This window comes from Natrix helvetica (genome assembly GCF_964273705.1).
Source record: "Natrix helvetica genome assembly, chromosome: 1".
Taxonomy (NCBI): Eukaryota; Metazoa; Chordata; class Lepidosauria; order Squamata; family Natricidae; genus Natrix; species Natrix helvetica.
Genome location: NC_138548.1, coordinates 57,567,686 through 57,585,522, shown reverse-complemented (window position 1 = coordinate 57,585,522; position 17,837 = coordinate 57,567,686). Strand labels below are relative to the sequence as shown.

The window sequence follows — 17,837 nt, the reverse complement described above, 5'->3', positions numbered from 1 at the left end:
TGGAAAGGATTGAAAAAGGCCCCCACTTTTATATGACACCATTGATTTTGTAGTATAACCCAACATTACTTGTGAGAGTAGAGCTTGAGCTTTGTGCTCCGCTAACAACCGCAGACCAGCAGTGGCTTTCAATACAACGGGGGTCTTACTCCAGTGACTTGGCGGTACAGCATTTTTAGCCATCTCTAATAATTTTCTGATAGTTTCAGCACCCTAAAGATTAGCAAAAACAAAAGCAAAAAACTGAAAGGATTGGACACAATTTTATTTTACAGATATATTTTAAATATTTCTCTTCTTCAATTTCTTCCTCCAAACCTACATTATTTTAGCTTGACATTTAAATTTTTCCTCTTGAACTAAGCTTAAGGTATATGCAATTGCTTTTATTGACATCTATCTCTATGTCATTAGGCAAACTACTGGTCCCATCTATGTTCTCTTGCCCCAACCCCGATCAATTTTCTCACTGTTTATGGACCTATATTGGGAGTGAGAAAAGTGGTATTGATTAATGGCAGAACATGTCCTTACACATACAACGTTCCTGCTGAAATCACTTTTATCTCCAACTAGGTTTAGGGAAGAGATAATAGGAAAAAAGCTTGGAAAATTACTATTTTCAGGTAAGAATAAGCAATAACAGGAAAATGCGATCAGCAGTTTGCCTTTATGATTCATACTATCTTCAAATGCCGAAAGAAAATAATTGTTTTCCCTCAGAAACTTTTACCTTATTAGGCTGATTGGCATATGCTGAGAGACCTGGTTTCACTGACTCAAAAACTTCCCCTTTTAACTCTGCAGGATTTTCTGTAAAAAAAAGTATTAAAAAATAAGCTGATAAATAGGTTTAGTTTTATCGCCGGCTATAGATTTAGTTCAATATTTTGCTCTACTGATTATAAATGAGTTAATAACTGAAATATGTCAGTGAAGATTGTGATTTTTAATCCAACTATGTCTCAAAGATTTAACCATGAGGTACCTTTCAGAGAAATCGATTTACAGTGAAAATGAAGAAAATAGAAACTTTGTTTTGTAGCAGATATATAATTCTTGGTAATGTGTGACTTCTGGATGACTTCTGGTGTAACAAATATTATAAGACGACTTATATTATTTTGTAGAAGACTGGATATGAAGAGATATTCTTGAAGAAAAATCTAATCCATATCATGAATGTGTACTGCCTTGACAGCAACATTGTAAAGGTGCCATTATTATTATTAGATTAGATTATATAGCTGTCCCACTCAAAAGATGGGCATCTTACATTATTGCATCATAAAACATAATCACAAGGCATAACCAGCCATCCAAAATACTACACAAAAACTGAAAGCAAAGTATGACAAAATGGACTAAGCTCCTTAGTTGTGTTAATTCTCATTTCATTTGCTAACAGAGATGAAAATCCAGATGCTACATAATTCTAGATCAAAACCATATCTCCACTTCTTCCTTTTGGAAGACAGTTTTTCAGAAGACTACATTTGATTTTTTTAGTATAATACAGCTGTACAAATCTAGTATTACCTAAGTAGGGCAAATACTTGTATTGCATTAATAATGGATAAAGGATTAATAACAAGGATTAAGACACTATAGTATATAATTAAATATAATACTAAAACACCCCCAACTGGAAATGCCAAGCAATCAAAGATCACAGAATGTTGTTAAACATTAATAAGATAATCCTTTCTTGTTTTTCTATGTGTTGAATTAAGTTTCACTCATATCCTGTTCCCATCTTTTAAACGTAATCTACTTTAGAATCTTTCTCAGGGATATACATCAATTAAGCAACTGATCCAATAACTCTTTACAAAGAGACCACTCAACATTGACTGAAATCAGGAAATAAAGAAAACTGAAGGAAACTGTGGAAAGAGTCTATGAAATAAGGACCCATCCACTACTCATCAGACTACTAAGACTCTGATTCCTTTAGGCTTTAATGGGTGAAAGGACAAAATCTTTTGAACTAAGGTGACCCAAATTGCCAACTTGTAGAATGTGTCCAAAGTCCAGGCCCCATGATGCCACGGAATTGAAATTTGAAGAATTTTATGACATAAACATCATGAAACAGTTTATGGCATAATAAAAAATGTCATAAAACATTCCAACTGTGGTATACAATTCAACATGGGATATTTTCAAGGCAACCTCATCTTTAAACCTATCCCATTTTTTTCACTGAGGCATTACATCAAGAGCTTTGTCACTTTGATGCTATTGAGGAATCTGGTAAGGAAATATTTCTGAAAGGATGACTCAGGAGGTTATCTAGCAAATTCCTGAAACATTTACTCTTATCTGAATTATAATTTAAGAGTTGCTTATAGACTTAATGAGGTCAAGTCAACAACTTGTGGAGAGTAAACAAGGTGATTAATATCAAAATTAGTCAATTAATTTCTTATAATGCATTGACAAGTGTCTGGTTGTTATAGTATTTTAATGATTTATTTATTCAATTTATATAACTGCACACCTCACATTTGTAACTGGATGGCTAACATAATTAAAAACCACAAAAACAATAAACTGTACCAAATGCAAAACCAACACAAAAAATAATATCATTAAAACTAATTAAAAACCACAAAACATAATCAGTAGGAAATTACAAGTGGTATGTCAACCAATACAACCACCTAGCAGATATATGTACACCACAAGTATATATGTTCAGGAGAACTTCCAACAATCTTACCTGGGCTTTTCTGTATAAAGGTGTAAATATGAATTCGTGTCCCTGTGCTTCCTGCATCAAACATGATGCCATAAAATGTTTCCATGGTGGCATTGGCTGGACACATCTTAAGGGGGAAGAGTTCTTGGAACCATAACTCCGGTTTGGGATGAGAAACAATACAATAAATGGAGGAAAACACAAATATGGCAATGACTGTGAACCAAGAAGTACCCATCCTGCTTGGCAGCCTCAGAGAACTGCAGTTTGAATCAAGACTTCCAGATTGTAGAGGTTCCTGAAGATAACATTATATACATCAGAAAAATCATGTTAAATAAATCAGCCAACACAGAAACTTGCCACATCCCCAAAAAGTGATTTCATCACTAATACAAGGACAAACCACTACACTTCAAGTCTGCTTCTTTAAATCTATGGAACAGTTATAACCATGTATTCTATATGGAATAAATACAAAAGCTCTACTTCTTTAAAAGTAGCTATAAGTTAATGTTGAACATTCCAAATTAATGTAGGATTTAATGTAGTCAGCTTTGTTATAATTCTAGCTATCACTTTGACAAGGCTAGGAAAGCTCAGAATACAAGTGTCGTTCAAAACAACCAACAATGGGAATTGTACATGCTGTTGATGACACTAAGTAGGCAGAACAAAACAATGCATTTAGTTGTGGTGCTCTCCCCCTTCATATCCAATTTATGGTTCGGATCATTTCTGTTTTGGGCTTTTCTTTCAGATCAAACTCACCCATTTTATTGTGTTTGATGTGCAGAAGCACACTTGCATCTGCATTTGTAAGATTTCAGAAAATGTTGACACAGTAACATTTAAAAAATCGGTTTAAAGAAAAATTCTGCTTAAAGGAAAATTCACCATAGGAAATTCACAGAAGCTAAATTATGCTAAAATCTCAAACTGAAAATGCACATTAATTAAGGAAAACAGAAGATCATTTCAGATTTTATGACTTAAGTTTCTGTAGCAGGAGAGAATTTATGAACATTATTGCTTGTAGTAAATTCCTGAGTGCCTAAATAATTTGAAACCAACACACTGGAAACCAAGGATTGTAAAGTTTGATGTGCTAGAGATTGTGGGTCAGATGCCTGGTTTTATTGTCTTTGCTATTTTTACAAACCACACTAGTTGAGTTCTACAAGATGGACAGCCATTTAAGTCTTTTAAATATGTAACATAATGTAACATAACAGTTCTATAGATTTCCTCACATTAAAAAAATTTATTTAAATTTAAAACCATTTCTTCCTCCCTTCAGGTCCCCTTTCCCCCTGCTGTGTCACTTGTTTTACTATGCTTTTCACAGGTATTTGTCTTCCACAATAGATCCTTGCTGGTTATTAACTCTGGTATGCTCTGTTTTTTTAAATAAATATCAACATTTATCTTATGCAATCATTTCTCACAATTACCAGAGATCTGCTGATTACAACAGTTCACTGGCATGTGATCAGTACTTAGTATCTGAATCCCTAATTGCTGGATTAACTTTATTGCTTCAGCATCCATCATCCAACTTGTTTCAATTTTCTCTCTAGCTCCTATTATTCAAAAAAAACCTCATCTGTTCTACTTTTCTTCAATTTTCTTGTTCTATCAGGTGTTTAACTTTTATAGCTTTCTTTCAACTTTATTCCTAATCACAAACTATGACATAGTCCCTTAAGCAGTTACTTTTTAATCCAATCGTTCCATTAACAACGTTTCTCCTAATGATTAATCAAAAAGTTTTTTGCTACAATTCTTTTTGCTGGTTTAATTTATAACTTGTATAAAAGATCAAATTATTATGTTCATGAAAAATAGGGGCAAGAAACCTATAGCAATACATGCCCAAAATACAATAACTATTATCCATATATTTCATTGGAAATTGGGCAGGCATAAGTCTGGATTTACCAAAATGAATTTTGAACTTAAACCTAAATCTTAGTTTTCTAATGCATAACATTCTAACCCATATAAAACCTAAAGTATTTTCATATGTTGCTCCAAGTACCTTGTATATCGGATTTAAAAGTATAATTATAAAAATGTGATGCTGAAATTTTAATCTAATCTAAAAAAATGGCTCTACATAGACTAAGGAAATTTGATCTAATTGGAAACTTTTAAAATCTAGAAATAGTGAATGTATGCAATATAATCTTTTTTTTTTTTACAAATTTCATCTAAAAAGATCTTTACGTAAAACCTTAATCATAATCTCATCTCCCTACCCTTTTATAAGTGTGGGTAATACACCATATACGCCAGTCTTTGTTTTTTTCCTCTCCTTTTTGAATGGAATAAGGATATGAAAAGAACAAAAGAGGAAAACTTTATACTTTATTGCAAAAACTTAAACCCAAAGCATTTCACTTTTCGTCAGGGGACTTTAAAAAATAAAATTCTAATATTGTTTAATAATGAATAATATGTACGTATTATTTTCAATTATCATTTAGTTGTATACATGTGAAACGTTATTTTTTTTAATGAATTACATTGCCCTTAAGAGTTTCTTCCTTAAAATGCATTGGAAGAGAGATTTTGCAATATAATATATGTGCATTGATTTTCTTTTTTTCTCTGTTTAGTTTTACAAAGTATAAAAATACTTGATTGCCATATATTGCTTTCCTCCAAGAGATCAAATTAGTCTGCACTGGCGATCTCTTTTCATTTATTCCTACAAAAAAGTAGCGGGGGGGGGGGGGGGAGGACAAAAAGAGAGGGAAGGGAAGAGAGAGAGAGAATGAATCCCAAAATCAGAGTTTCCATGGCCAATTGTATCCTTGAACCTAGGACTCCCTGGCCAACACCTTAGCCACTAAGACACATTGGCTCCCCATTTTTATATAAAACATATATTATTATAATAAATACCATATATCATAGATATTAGCCTTCATGCAATATTTTCAAATAAAAAGTTCCCACTTGGTAGTTTTTTCTTCCAGACTCCCCCCCCCCCAAAAAAAAATCATTCAGGACCTGAAATACGAACTATATTAGTACTTACCTGTTCTATGGGTACAATGAAAAATATTTAGCTATTAATCATGTAGGCTGGAAAGTTGCATATCATATATTAATAAGTCCATTTTCTGTGAACTGGGGTTTATCATTTATCTAAGGTAAATAAGGAAAAAAATGTCCAGTTGGATTTTTTTTTCTAGGACACGTTCAAAGAACATATTTCAAGTAGCAAGTTCCAATGAAAACTACTGACCTAGGAAATTATTTACCAACTTGAATATTCATTGCAACACACTCAGCAGTCCAGTTGTACTAGATGAAATAGATACTAAACTGATGTGCTCTAGATGTGTGGTCTTATCTCTTCTTTCCTAGTCAGGCTTATGTTTGTCAAATTGTGTAAGAACAGCTATGAACCTTGTAAGAATCTTGTAAGAACACCTATGATCTCAAGATTGGTGTAATTACTTGGAACTGATACCTTACGTGTCTTTAAAATACCATATCAGAAATCTCAGAGACACTGGTACAATTGAAATTTGTGGGGAAAAAGGCAACATCATTTTCAAGAATAGTAGCATACTGAGCATATCTGGAATATTTGTATGTAAAGAATTGCATGTGACTTGTTTTTGCTGTAATCAACAACCAGTTACATTTTTAGAAAGAAAAATATTGTTAACAAAGGATGAGCCATTTTTCCTTTTCAAGTAAAATATTTATGCAGAAATTTTCATACTGGGTAGATGAAAGGTTAAATTAGCGTTGGAAGATACATGCGAAATACTTGTCAATTGAGTCCTATGAGATCATACTTTGGAAATAAAGAGCAGGACTGATAAAGTGAGAGAAGCTTTTTTTAAAATATATGTGTGTGTGTGCGTTTGCTGTTGAGACTTAAGAATGGAATTTTGTTGAGCTGCGCGCTAGTATATCTTGCCAGTTCTTTTGTACTGAATGATGCCCAAATGACAATCCGGAGAATAAAAGCCTTTAAATCCGTTTACGGATTACTTAAAGTAATCATGGGTTGAATGCGTGTGAAAGGAGACAGCTCTCTAAAGAGTCAGCAAAGAGACAGAAAATACAAAGCTATCGAGACAAGGGAGTTTGAAATATTTAGAACACACGAAACGCAACGAGAAATATCGCCCAGAGACCACGGTAGGGACAACCCGAGAGGTTAAGAGCAGCCAGGAGTGCGCCGAAAGGCAGAAGCAAGGGACGCGTGTTTTGGTTCGACTCCCGTGTCGGCGGCCCTGGATTAGGGAAAAACACCCCTTCCCATCACCCCCCATTGACACCCCCCCCCCAGCCCAGTTTTCACTCACCATGTTCTCCGAACCTTCAGCTTTCCACATCTCACCGGTGCCGCGTGTCACGTCAATACACTGCGCGTTACGTCACGGGCGCACCAGTCCTGCCTCACTTTCCCGCGACGCGTGGTTTCCATAGCAACGGAGTAAGCCAATCTCCCGAAAAGCCCACGCCTGCCGACATGACCGGGAAAACCGCGCAAGACAAAGGCGCGAAAGGAGGGAAGTAGGTATCTTGGAAGGTGTTCTCCTAACGAAGGTGTGTGTGGGGGGGGGATGCTGCTGGCCGGGGCTAGTCGGTTAAGCGACCCTTCACTCGCCCTTTGCGTCGCGTTACTCTTCTCAGGGGGAAGAAAGACGGCGCGGCCGCCGGCAAGAGCAAAGTAGACCCGAGGTCCTTGAAGGAGGAGTCGGAGGCCGAAAGGGCCAAAGCCGCAGCGACGCTATGGGAGGCCAGGTTGGAGGTAACGGAGATCTCCCGCAAAGAGTACCGCGAGGCTGCTCGCCGCCTCGCCCGGGACAACGAACAGCTGGAACGGCAACAGCGGCGGCTGGAGAAAGATACGGTCGACGTGATGTCCTGCCTCAAGAAACAAGAGGCGGAAAAGGAAGACCTGGTAGGTGTAGAACAGAACAAGAACAGAACAGAGTGGGAAGGGATCTTGGAGGTCTTCTCATCCAACCCCCTTGCTCAGGCAGGAAACCCTATACCACCATTTCAGACAAAGTGTAGAGTTGCCCCTCTTTAATCTGTCAGGCGGTGGTTCCCAGGGCAAATGTCAGTTATTGATTTCTTTAAATTGTGGATTTGGCTTTAATTATTACTGTATTTACAGTATGCCCAATGCTTTCAATATTAAATGTAATGTATAAACATCATCACCTCAACTGCAATGCAATAATTGTGAGGTGTGCACCATTTGCACCAGAGTTACTTTCGATAGGGAGATGGCACATAAATTTAATAAATAAATTTTCCCAAGGCAGAAATGCCCTGGGGAAAAAGTACGGCATTAACTACTATTAACTGCCTGGTTTGGTACAGCAACCAAACAGAACAAATACAGACTCTAATGGATAGTTAAGACTACAGAAGGAATACAGGTAGTCTTCAACATATGACCATAATTGAGGCCAAAATTTATGCTACTAAGTGAGAAATTTGTTAAGTGAGTTTTGCCCATGTTATGACTTTTCTAGCCACATTTGTTAAATGAATCACTGCAGTTCTTAAATTAGTAACACTGTTGTTAAGTGCATCTGGTTTCCCCATTGATTTTGCTTGTCAGAAAGTTGCAACATGGTTCCAGGATTTTGCAACTGTCATAAATGTGAGTCAGTTTCCAAGCATCTGAATTTGGATCATGTGAGCATGGGGATGCTGCAACGATTGTAAGTGTGAAAAATGGTCATGAGTCACTTTTTTCTGTGCTCTTGTAACTACAAATTGTCACTAAATGAACTGTTGTAAGTCAAGGATTACCTGTAAATGCAATTAGCCTGCTTTCTATAGAAGACCTGTGTATTGCCTGGGTCAGAAAGAGGACTAAGAAGATTACTGCAACCCTTCACATCCTGGACATATACTGGTTCAGCTGCTTCCTTCTGGATGGTGCTACAGGGCATTGCAGGGTGCAGTCCAAAATAACTAGACACAGGGATAATTTTTCCTCAGGCCATCACTCTGCTAGATACCCAATTCTCACAGCACTGTCTAATGTCTATATGTATTTACCCGTATGATTGTCGCATTAGTAATATCCTTATCTTTCTTGTTCTATCTTTGAATTGATATTATGATTATTATCATTCTGTTGCTTTGCAAGTATACTGAAAGCTTTGGACGTAGACAAATTCTAGTCACATTTGGCCAAATAAACCTGTTTTGTTCTGTTCTATCCCTATCCCTATCATCCCTACCCCTATCCTATCCCTATCCCCATTCCATTCTATTCTGATTAGCACAATCATGCTAAAGGAAAATAATTACCCCTGGGTGCTTTTCCTGGTGTAAGAGATGGCAGGAAACAATCAATTAGACTTTTGCTTAAAGCTCATCTGTGATTTTAATGTAAAGGTATCACAGAAAGGTCTCCGTGCTAATTGTTGGGTTTTCCATTGTCCTATTTTGGGGAATCATGAACTAGCTATGAGCATACTTTTGAAAAAATGAGACCAAGACATTTAATGGCTTGGTATGCCTTTCATTTGTTAAGAACATTTTTCTTAGTACTTATAACTTCAAAAAATCTATCTCCTGTGCTAGAATATGGAGAATATGAACTTAAGCCAGAAGAAAAGGATTTTAATTTTTGAATCCCTTCATTCTACAGTTATTGGCTTCTGGCTATTATCAGGGGGAAATATTGATTTGTTTATCATCTTTTTGTTTTTAATACTTAGATTGAGAAGTTGAAACAGCAGGTGAATGAATTGAAGCTCAAAGCCAAAGAAGAAAGTGAACAAGCGGTGAATGGACATTTCTTCTGACACTTTTGGTAACAAAGGACACTCCAGATCAGGCTTAGCATGTCTTAAGCATCAGGCAGGACAGATAAATGTTACATTTATCTACATAAGCTGCATAAGATTATTTTGCATTAAAAATACAAAATTAATTATTTTTAAAACTCACTTTGTTACTAATGTTTTAAACATTTTTTGAAACTTATTTTGCTAGAAAAAAATGGAAAAGTAGGGTCCAAGTATGCTGATATTCTCCTTGAGATAATAAAGCCAAACCTGTGCTTTTTTGAAGGACTAAATTGTTGACATCTAAGTTACTTCCAAGTAAACATACCTTGCCTCAAGCTCTAAGAAAATTGTAATCCTCAATTCTCAGCAGTTGGTTCATACAATCCAAGGTAGAACTGTCTTGAAACTTATAAAGCCATTATTTGCGCCTATTTTGCATTTTATTTTATTAATAGGTATTTTAGTTCTTTAGCAGTAACCTTTATCTGAGGATGGATTATTTTTAATTGCTTTTAAAGATTGCACTAAAATGGCATGTTTGTTTTTCAGTACTGTTTAACTAATTTAAGATCTATGCCTAGATACTTTATTTGAGCTAAAAGATTTTAAATTTGTAGGCAGAACTATTTGCCAAACAGTTAGAAGAGTTGGAGGAGAAATTTCATCGAAAGGCTAAGGAAATTGGTCTAATTCAGATTGAACTTAAGATGATCAAAGAATTTCGCAAAAAGAAAGCGCTTTTGGAGAAAGAATTAGAAGTCGTAAGTTTATTCCTTACCATTATTATATCAATTTTTATACTCTTCCCTTATTGATAGTTCCTATGACAGACAAATGTAGCTTCCAGTAGTGACATAGAGTTGTGAAATATGTATCAGAACAGTCTGTAAATTATAATAGGGCAGTAAAATATTACTTTGCAGAAATTCAACTCTCAAATTTGGCAGAACAGGTATTTCAACAGGTATCTTAAAGAACAATCATTTGGACAATACCTCTAGAAGAGGAAAAGTTATGTTAAAATGAGAGACAAGGTTATATTTCTAAATAGTGCTTATGATATACCGGTATGCATCTATAGAGTTGCTGATCTATTGATTTTTTTTTTTTTACTAAGTAAGAGATAATAGGTAAAACTACAAATCTGAAAAACAATTGGAGAAAATCTAAATGTGAGATGTTCTAAAATAATCCAGTTCTGGAAAGCCAGTTTGGTCTAGAGGTTAAGCACCAAGCTAGAAAGAAAGAGATCCAGTTATAGTCTCATCTTAGCCATGAAAGCCATCTGGGTGACTTTGGGCCAGTTACTCTTTCTTAGTCCATCTCACCTTACAGAGTTGCTGTAGTGGGGAAAATAGGAGGAGGAAGTTGTGTCAGATATACTTGTCACCTTGAGTTATTTGTAAAAATAATAAAGGTGGGATACAAATAGTTTAATGAATACAGACCTGTGCAGTTTTTCTGTAGAAAGTGTTAATTGAATTGCCCTCTAAATGACTACATTATAATTAAATGCTTCTTTAAATTCTAGCTGAAAGATACCTTGGATATCACAAAAAAAGAACACCAGGAAACTATTAGTATGTTGGAGAAAAAGTTCGTTGAAGAAAAGGTAGAGTACTTTGGGAATAGTAGACATATAATTTCAATATATCTAATCCCTGCAGTAATGAAAGTATACTTTTATTTTGTTACTTTTTCTTACTTTCAGCAACGGCTGGAAAGAGAAGCAGAGAAGAAGATTATAATGCTGGCCGAAAGAGCCCATCATGAAGCCATTGCGTAAGACTTAATAGATCTCTGTATTCCTATCTTGGTAAATATGAATGATGATGATAGTGATGATGATGATGAAGTAGAAATATGAATGGTTTTGGGAAATCAATACATGCTTCATTCCAGGAAAAAAATAGGATGCCAAGCTGAACGTAATCCTAATGTGTTTCCCTGAAAATAAGACCTACCCTGAAAATAAGACCTAGCTTGATTTTTTTTATATGTACGCCTAAAATAAGCTCTATGCCCAAAATAAGTCCTTGTTAAGGCCCTGTCCACTTTGTTGCACCGGGTTGCACGGGGTGGGGTGAGGCACAAGTAAAAATCAAGTGAGGGGATGTGCGGGTGGAACTGCTTACCTTTGGATAGCTGCAGCAGGCCTCGCACACCCCTATACCTGCCTCACCTTGCTGGCCCATTTCTTCTGTGGCTACTTGCCACTGCTTGTGCACATCGCCCCTGCCTCTTTTTCGCTGTCAGAGGCCTTCAAGGAAGGCTTCTGCAGCCGATAAAAGAGGTCCAGATTGATGTGTGCAGCGCCCCTGGCCTTCATTTCACTATCAGAGTCCTTTTCTGAAGGCCTCTGACAGCTAAACAGATGCCTGCATGAGTTGCAGCAAGCGGCCACAGAAGAAGTGAGCCAGCAGCAACCACAAGGGCTCCTGCTGGGTGGGGCTGTCGGTGCCACCACCATAAGGTGAGACAGTGGAAGACATCTCCCCAAAATAAGTCCTAGTGCCTCTTTTGGAGGCAAAAAAAAAAGTCCTGGTCTTATTTTTAGGGAAATACGGTATGTCCTTAAATAGATCTGTATCACTTCATGAATTTATTTTTTGTATTGTGAATTATTAAATAAAGGAGCTAAAATCTTCATGCTGATAGAATTTCTTCTGTAATGAAATATGTAAAAGACATTTCTTTTGGGCTTGGACTCAAAAACTAATCCCCTCCAGAAGAGGGAGATAAATAAAGTTCCATTGTGCAGGCAAACTTTCCATTTACATGTTACCGTATTAGAATTAACTCTGAAAATTCCATACCAATTGCTGGATCATTTTGCTCTTATTCAGGCAATTGGATAATGCTGGACGAGCAGTTTTTACGGAGAATGTTCGTCTTCAAGAGGCTCTTGGTTATCACATGAAAGAGACAGAAGAGTTACAAAATATCAAGGAAAAATTGGAGGAGAGCAATGCCTTCCACTTGCAGGAAAAGGTTTTTATTCTTCCTTTTTTATTCTTTGGTAAATAAAATCTAAAACATATTTCAGAAAGTAATACAGTGACTATATTAGCAATTCAGTTTGTCTAAACAGAGACACTGAAGAATTCATTATTTGGCATATCTTGGGAAGCTAAACATTTTATGTAAATGGATTGGCAATTTTTGAGAGAGCTTCTCTTAGCCACTTATTGAAAACTGTGTGTGTGTGTGTGTGTGTGTGTGTGTTGAGATTTGGAAATGAATATGGCATTACTTACAATACTTACTTAATCAAGGTAACTTCAGAATAAGTTTAGATAATGCTGTTGTTATAGATGACAGATTTAAAAGAAATGGCTCTGCTGGCTCAAGCTACAGTTCAAAGCAATTTTAATTTTGCACTTTTTTGTTACAGTAACAACTATATAACTCTCTGGTGCTTACAAATAGGATATGGAGACATAATGCTTCCTATGACTGTTCCCTAAAACTAGCTGGCACAGGGGTGACACAGCATTAAATCCATCTTCAGTCATGCAAGTAACTTTGAGCCAATCACTGTTTCAGCTCCATATAGCGTTAAGAAAATTAAGACAGAGTACAGTGTACACTGCCTTAAGTTCCTAAAAGAAATAGAAGATACACAATAAATATGGGGGTAACACTAAATCTTTAAAACCAATCGCCTTTGATAGGCTCATATTCCCTGAATTTATCCAATCCTATTTTGGCGCCATTCAAATTAGTGACTATCATTGTGTCTTGTGGTAATTAATTTCCTGGGTAATTACTATATGGAAAGGTTAGAAAATACTGTTGAGATCATCTACTCCAACTCCTTCCAGTGCAGGAATCTACTACTATAGGATCCCTGAAAAATAACTATAAAATCTCTGTAGTTGTTCCAATGTTGAACAATTCTCAATCACTAGGGTACTATTTGTGATAAATAATCTGAATCTGCTTCTTTTGTAATTTAAACCCATCTTGTTTCTCGTCTTGCTTCTAGAATTTAAGTTTGACTCACCATCAGATACCTCAGGATAACTTTCATGTTTCCAAGTCTTCATGTTTTTCTTCTTAGGTTTTTCTTCCAGATCCCTTAACCATCTTGTTGGTTTCCCCTAAACTCCTCCCACTCCAGGTTGTCAGTGTCCTTCATAAAATAGTTTTCCTTCCTGCATACAACTTTTTATGTATAGTCTGACCAATATATAATGGAAAGTAGCAATGACTTTTCAGTATATGGAAATCATAATGAGATTATGTAGATTATGTATCACAAGTATCTTAATATTCTTTTGACTTTTTTTCACCCAAAATGACAGATACAATTTACAGAATTGCATCTTGCAAATACCTTGTGTTTGACATATCTTGCATTTGGTATATAGCAATTGCTAATTTTTAAAAACAGCTTAATAGCTTTTTATACAAGAAATCTGTTTATTTGTTTTCTAGAGGATCTAAAGACACATGTCCATTCCTTAACTTTTGTCAAACAAGACCCAATTTCTCTCCTGATTTCTATCCATTATTGCATCTTGTCAAGGTCCTCTTGAAGCTTGTTACTAAGGTATATTTGTCTGCTAAAGTGATTACAATATCCTCCCCTCTCCTCGTGTCATCTACAACTTTAATAATCATATTAATCTTTTATCCAAGGCATTTATAATTATGTTGAGTGGTACAAACCCTGGAATGTAATATATCACTTAATACTTCTATCCAGCTTGACTCAGAACCACTGACAAAAACTGCTCATCCAGATTTATCCATCCCACATTTTGCCACCTACTCCATTAGAATTTCATAGACTGTATTGCTCAGCTAAAAACAAGTAATATAATATCCATGGCATTTTTCTGGTAGATTCAACTGATCACTCTATCAAAAAAGAGTATCAAGTACTAGAGCTTGCTGCTCTACTAAACCATGCATTGTTTTCTAAATGTTCACAAAAAATCTTTTCCAAGCTGTTGCCCAGTATCAACATCAAGTTGACCAATATCTAATTAGTTAAGTTCTCTTTTTTCTACTTTTTGATGATATAAAGCAGGGGTCACCAACCTTTCAGACCTCAAGGACCACTAAATTCAGAATTTTAAATCCTGCGGACCACTAATATGAATATTTTAAAAAGATAAATAGCATCTATTGCAATATAAAAAATGCTAATATTTTTTCTGTGGACCACCAAAATTTTCTTGTGGACCACCAGTGGCCACTGTGACCGCTGTTATAAACAATGTTTGCTTATCTCCAATCCTCTGGTACTATGACTGTCCTTTGTGATATCTCAAAGATCACGGAAAGACCCTCAAGATAAAACTTCAGAATACTCAGATGTCATTGATCTGAATTTGGAGTATGAAACTCATTCATGATAGTCAAGTATTTCAAAACTCCTTTCACTCACTTTGGGTTGAGTCCATTTTTTTCACTTGTTTTGCTTAGGCTCATTGGAACAGTTTCCCATTGGAAAGAATACAGAAATAATATAAAAGCTGACAACTTTAACTCTTGTAGGGCTAGAAGGGACCTTAGACGTCTTCTAGTTCAATCCCCTACCCAAGGCAGGAATCCTTATACCATCTTATGGAAATGATTGTCCATTTTCCCCCCCGAAAACCTCCTGAGATGGAGCAACTACAACTCTGGGAGGCAAACTGTTCCATTCTTAACTGTTGTTATTGTCAAGAAATTCTTCCTTATTTCTACCTTGGATCACAATGAACTTCTACCCATTGCTTCTTGTCTTTTCCTCAGCACCATGAAGAATGAATTAATGCCCTCTTCCAGTGGCAGCTCTTCAAGTATTGGAAAACTGGTATCATGAGTATATCATATGTATCTCATAAGCATATCATATTGTATTATATAATATATCATATTATATTATGGTATATGAACCAATATAGTTTAGTGATTAAGACACCAGCCAAGAGACCAAAAGTTCTAGTTTGATCAGAAAACTTATGTTTACAAATAGAATAGAATAGAATAGAATAACAGAGTTGGAAGTGACCTTGAAGGTCTTCTAGTCCAACTCCTTGCTTAGGCAGGAAATCTTGCTAAGATTTCTCTAGGCTTGTTGAAACAGGCTGTCATGAAATCTAGCTCTAATTTCAATTATGTGCTATGTGAAATACTTTATTTCAAACCTCATTCCAGTCAACTTCATTAGAAGATACCTGATTCTGGTATTTTCAGAGAATGGTATAAACTCCCAGTTTGAGAAAACTGACATTTTTTTCCCTGGCATATATGATTTTATACATCTCAAATATATTCCTTCTCAGTCATCATTTTTCCAAGTACTTTGACATTTATTTCAGTTGAACAATCACTCTTTTAATTACAGTTTGGTTAGGAGGGAAACTACAGTCAATTTGTTCCAAAGAATAAATATCTAATATGTCACATCCTATCTGGAAGGATACAGCATTGATAGAAGACACATTCTTCAAATACAAGAAACAGGATCAGCAAATAATACATTCATGACCAATTCTTATTTGCCATTTTGATAATTTAAAAAAATCTATTAATGTTTACCAATAATTTTCTGTCTTCCTTGTTCCTTGTTTTTAAGGAGACCAAAGACCTTATGATTAAGGAGAAGATTCTACAAGTTACTCAGCAGAAAGCACTAATCCAGGAGCTTCAAAACAAGGTTGAAAAACTAGAAGAAGCAGTTAATTATATGGCTGCAGAATTTAAAATAGAAATAAAAAAAACAGAAGAGAAGGCTTTGGTACAGAACCAAGCAGCTCGGACAGAAATTAAAAAGCTGGAACAGTTGCTGGAAATGAAAGAAAGAGAAATGAGTAGAGTGAAGAAATTAGCCAGGAACATCTTGAATGAAAGGACAGAAGTGGAGAAATTCTTCTTAGATGCTCTGGAGCAAGTCAAACAAGAAATTATAAGCAGCAGGAAGTGTTACAAGCAGGTGGCCCAAGCCGCCTATCAAAGGAAAATGATGGCAGCATTTGCAGGGAAAGAGGAATACCCCAAAATCAGAACATTTAATGACAGTGCATATAGCACAAATAGTGTGCAAATGGACCTTTTGGAAGCAGAGAAATGGTACATGTGGTGGAATTTTGGAAGTCTTCGTTTCTGGTCACTTTCGCTATTAGTAATAGAAGTTGAAAGGAAGTTCTTTTGGAATAACATAAGTTGGTTTGGAATATTTTGGGATAGGAAAAAGAAATAATTTCATGTTCAGTAGTATATGTTATAATGACTAATGCTGAAAAAGCAAAATATAATTGAAAAGAAGAATCCTGAATTTTAAAAAAAGATAATCCTACTCCTTTAATTTCCTTCTATCTATAATTTATCATTATTTCCATTATCTCCATTAGAAAATGAAAAAGCTAAGTTTTCTTTACTTCTATAAACTCAAAAGTCAACTCCTTAAATATACCATTAGCATTAAAATTCAAACAATATTTTAGAGCGGAAGAAGGAACCAGAAAAATATTTTGTCAGGTGTACTATCCAACTCAAGACTTACGTGGTTTTTCCTCCTCATATTCCACCCTGTATAAGGTTATGTGACCAGATTTGATTTGTAGGGATAGATTTTTGGCTATTTAATTTAGAATTAGATTTAGATATTAGATAACCATTTGTCCGAAGTAGTGTAGGGTTTCCTGCCTAAGCAGGGAGTTGGACTAGAAGACCTCCAAGGTCCCTTCCAACTCATATTCTATATGAGATTTTGATCTCTGGAAATTGAATATTCAAATTATACTTTCAGACTTCTGGGTACTCATATAAGAGACACAGTGAATGTCATTTTTCTATTATGTATTTTTTCTACAATTTTATCATTTTTAAGATATAGTGGCAGTTCTGATCCAATGAAATATCATCAGTTTTCAAAGGGTGAAATATGCTAGTTTTGTTTTGGCTCCAACATCATTGTGTAAAGTACATTTTTCAATTTTCTCTTAAGAAAAAAGTATTAGAAGTGTTTGAAAATCTTGAGTAGGTGAAATTTTAATATGTTTTGTTAAGTGTTTGCTTCCTGCAAATACTTATTTTTTCTATCCTACAAAATCATGTACTCACGGAATGGAACACCATGCCTTAAAATTGATCTTTGGCTTTTCATTTCCTGGATTACCAAGGTTAATTATTTACATTTGTTTTTAGATAGTACTACTGTTCAGGATTGCATAATTATGCACTTAAACTGTTTTTTTCAGAAGTTTTAATATTTTAAATACTAAAAAGGGGGTAGACGTGCAAAATTCATCACAAATTAAATCTTATTAAAGTTATGTTATCCCAAGTGGAAAATCTTTGTGATCAAATAACCATTTTAGGATCACTAACAATGTCAAAAA

General features: G+C 35.4%; 2 protein-coding genes across 3 annotated transcripts in view; one reads left to right on the top strand and one right to left on the bottom strand.

Moving 5' to 3' along the window:
• ENTPD5 (ectonucleoside triphosphate diphosphohydrolase 5 (inactive)) overlaps positions 1 to 7,171 on the bottom strand; it is a 34,500-nt gene extending 27,329 nt beyond the window's left edge. Inside the window, exons 1-5 of the mRNA XM_081936079.1 lie at positions 7,039 to 7,171; positions 5,751 to 5,860; positions 2,726 to 3,002; positions 734 to 813; positions 70 to 213 (exon numbers count right to left, since the gene is read on the bottom strand). Coding sequence (XP_081792205.1) covers positions 70 to 213; positions 734 to 813; positions 2,726 to 2,942 — 441 coding nt within the window. The 5' untranslated portion in view covers positions 2,943 to 3,002; positions 5,751 to 5,860; positions 7,039 to 7,171. The remainder of the gene's footprint in view (positions 1 to 69; positions 214 to 733; positions 814 to 2,725; positions 3,003 to 5,750; positions 5,861 to 7,038) is intronic.
• Positions 7,069 to 17,837, top strand: part of BBOF1 (basal body orientation factor 1) — an 18,046-nt gene continuing 7,277 nt past the window's right edge. The window contains exons 1-8 of one of the 2 annotated variants that reach the window (XM_081936074.1): positions 7,069 to 7,249; positions 7,370 to 7,640; positions 9,427 to 9,492; positions 10,116 to 10,259; positions 11,030 to 11,110; positions 11,210 to 11,280; positions 12,345 to 12,489; positions 16,073 to 16,566. In XM_081936074.1, coding sequence (XP_081792200.1) covers positions 7,206 to 7,249; positions 7,370 to 7,640; positions 9,427 to 9,492; positions 10,116 to 10,259; positions 11,030 to 11,110; positions 11,210 to 11,280; positions 12,345 to 12,489; positions 16,073 to 16,566 — 1,316 coding nt within the window. In that variant the 5' untranslated portion in view covers positions 7,069 to 7,205. Of the gene's footprint in view, positions 7,283 to 7,369; positions 7,641 to 9,426; positions 9,493 to 10,115; positions 10,260 to 11,029; positions 11,111 to 11,209; positions 11,281 to 12,344; positions 12,490 to 16,072; positions 16,567 to 17,837 lie in introns of both variants that reach the window. The other variant, XM_081936075.1, reaches the window with a different exon arrangement.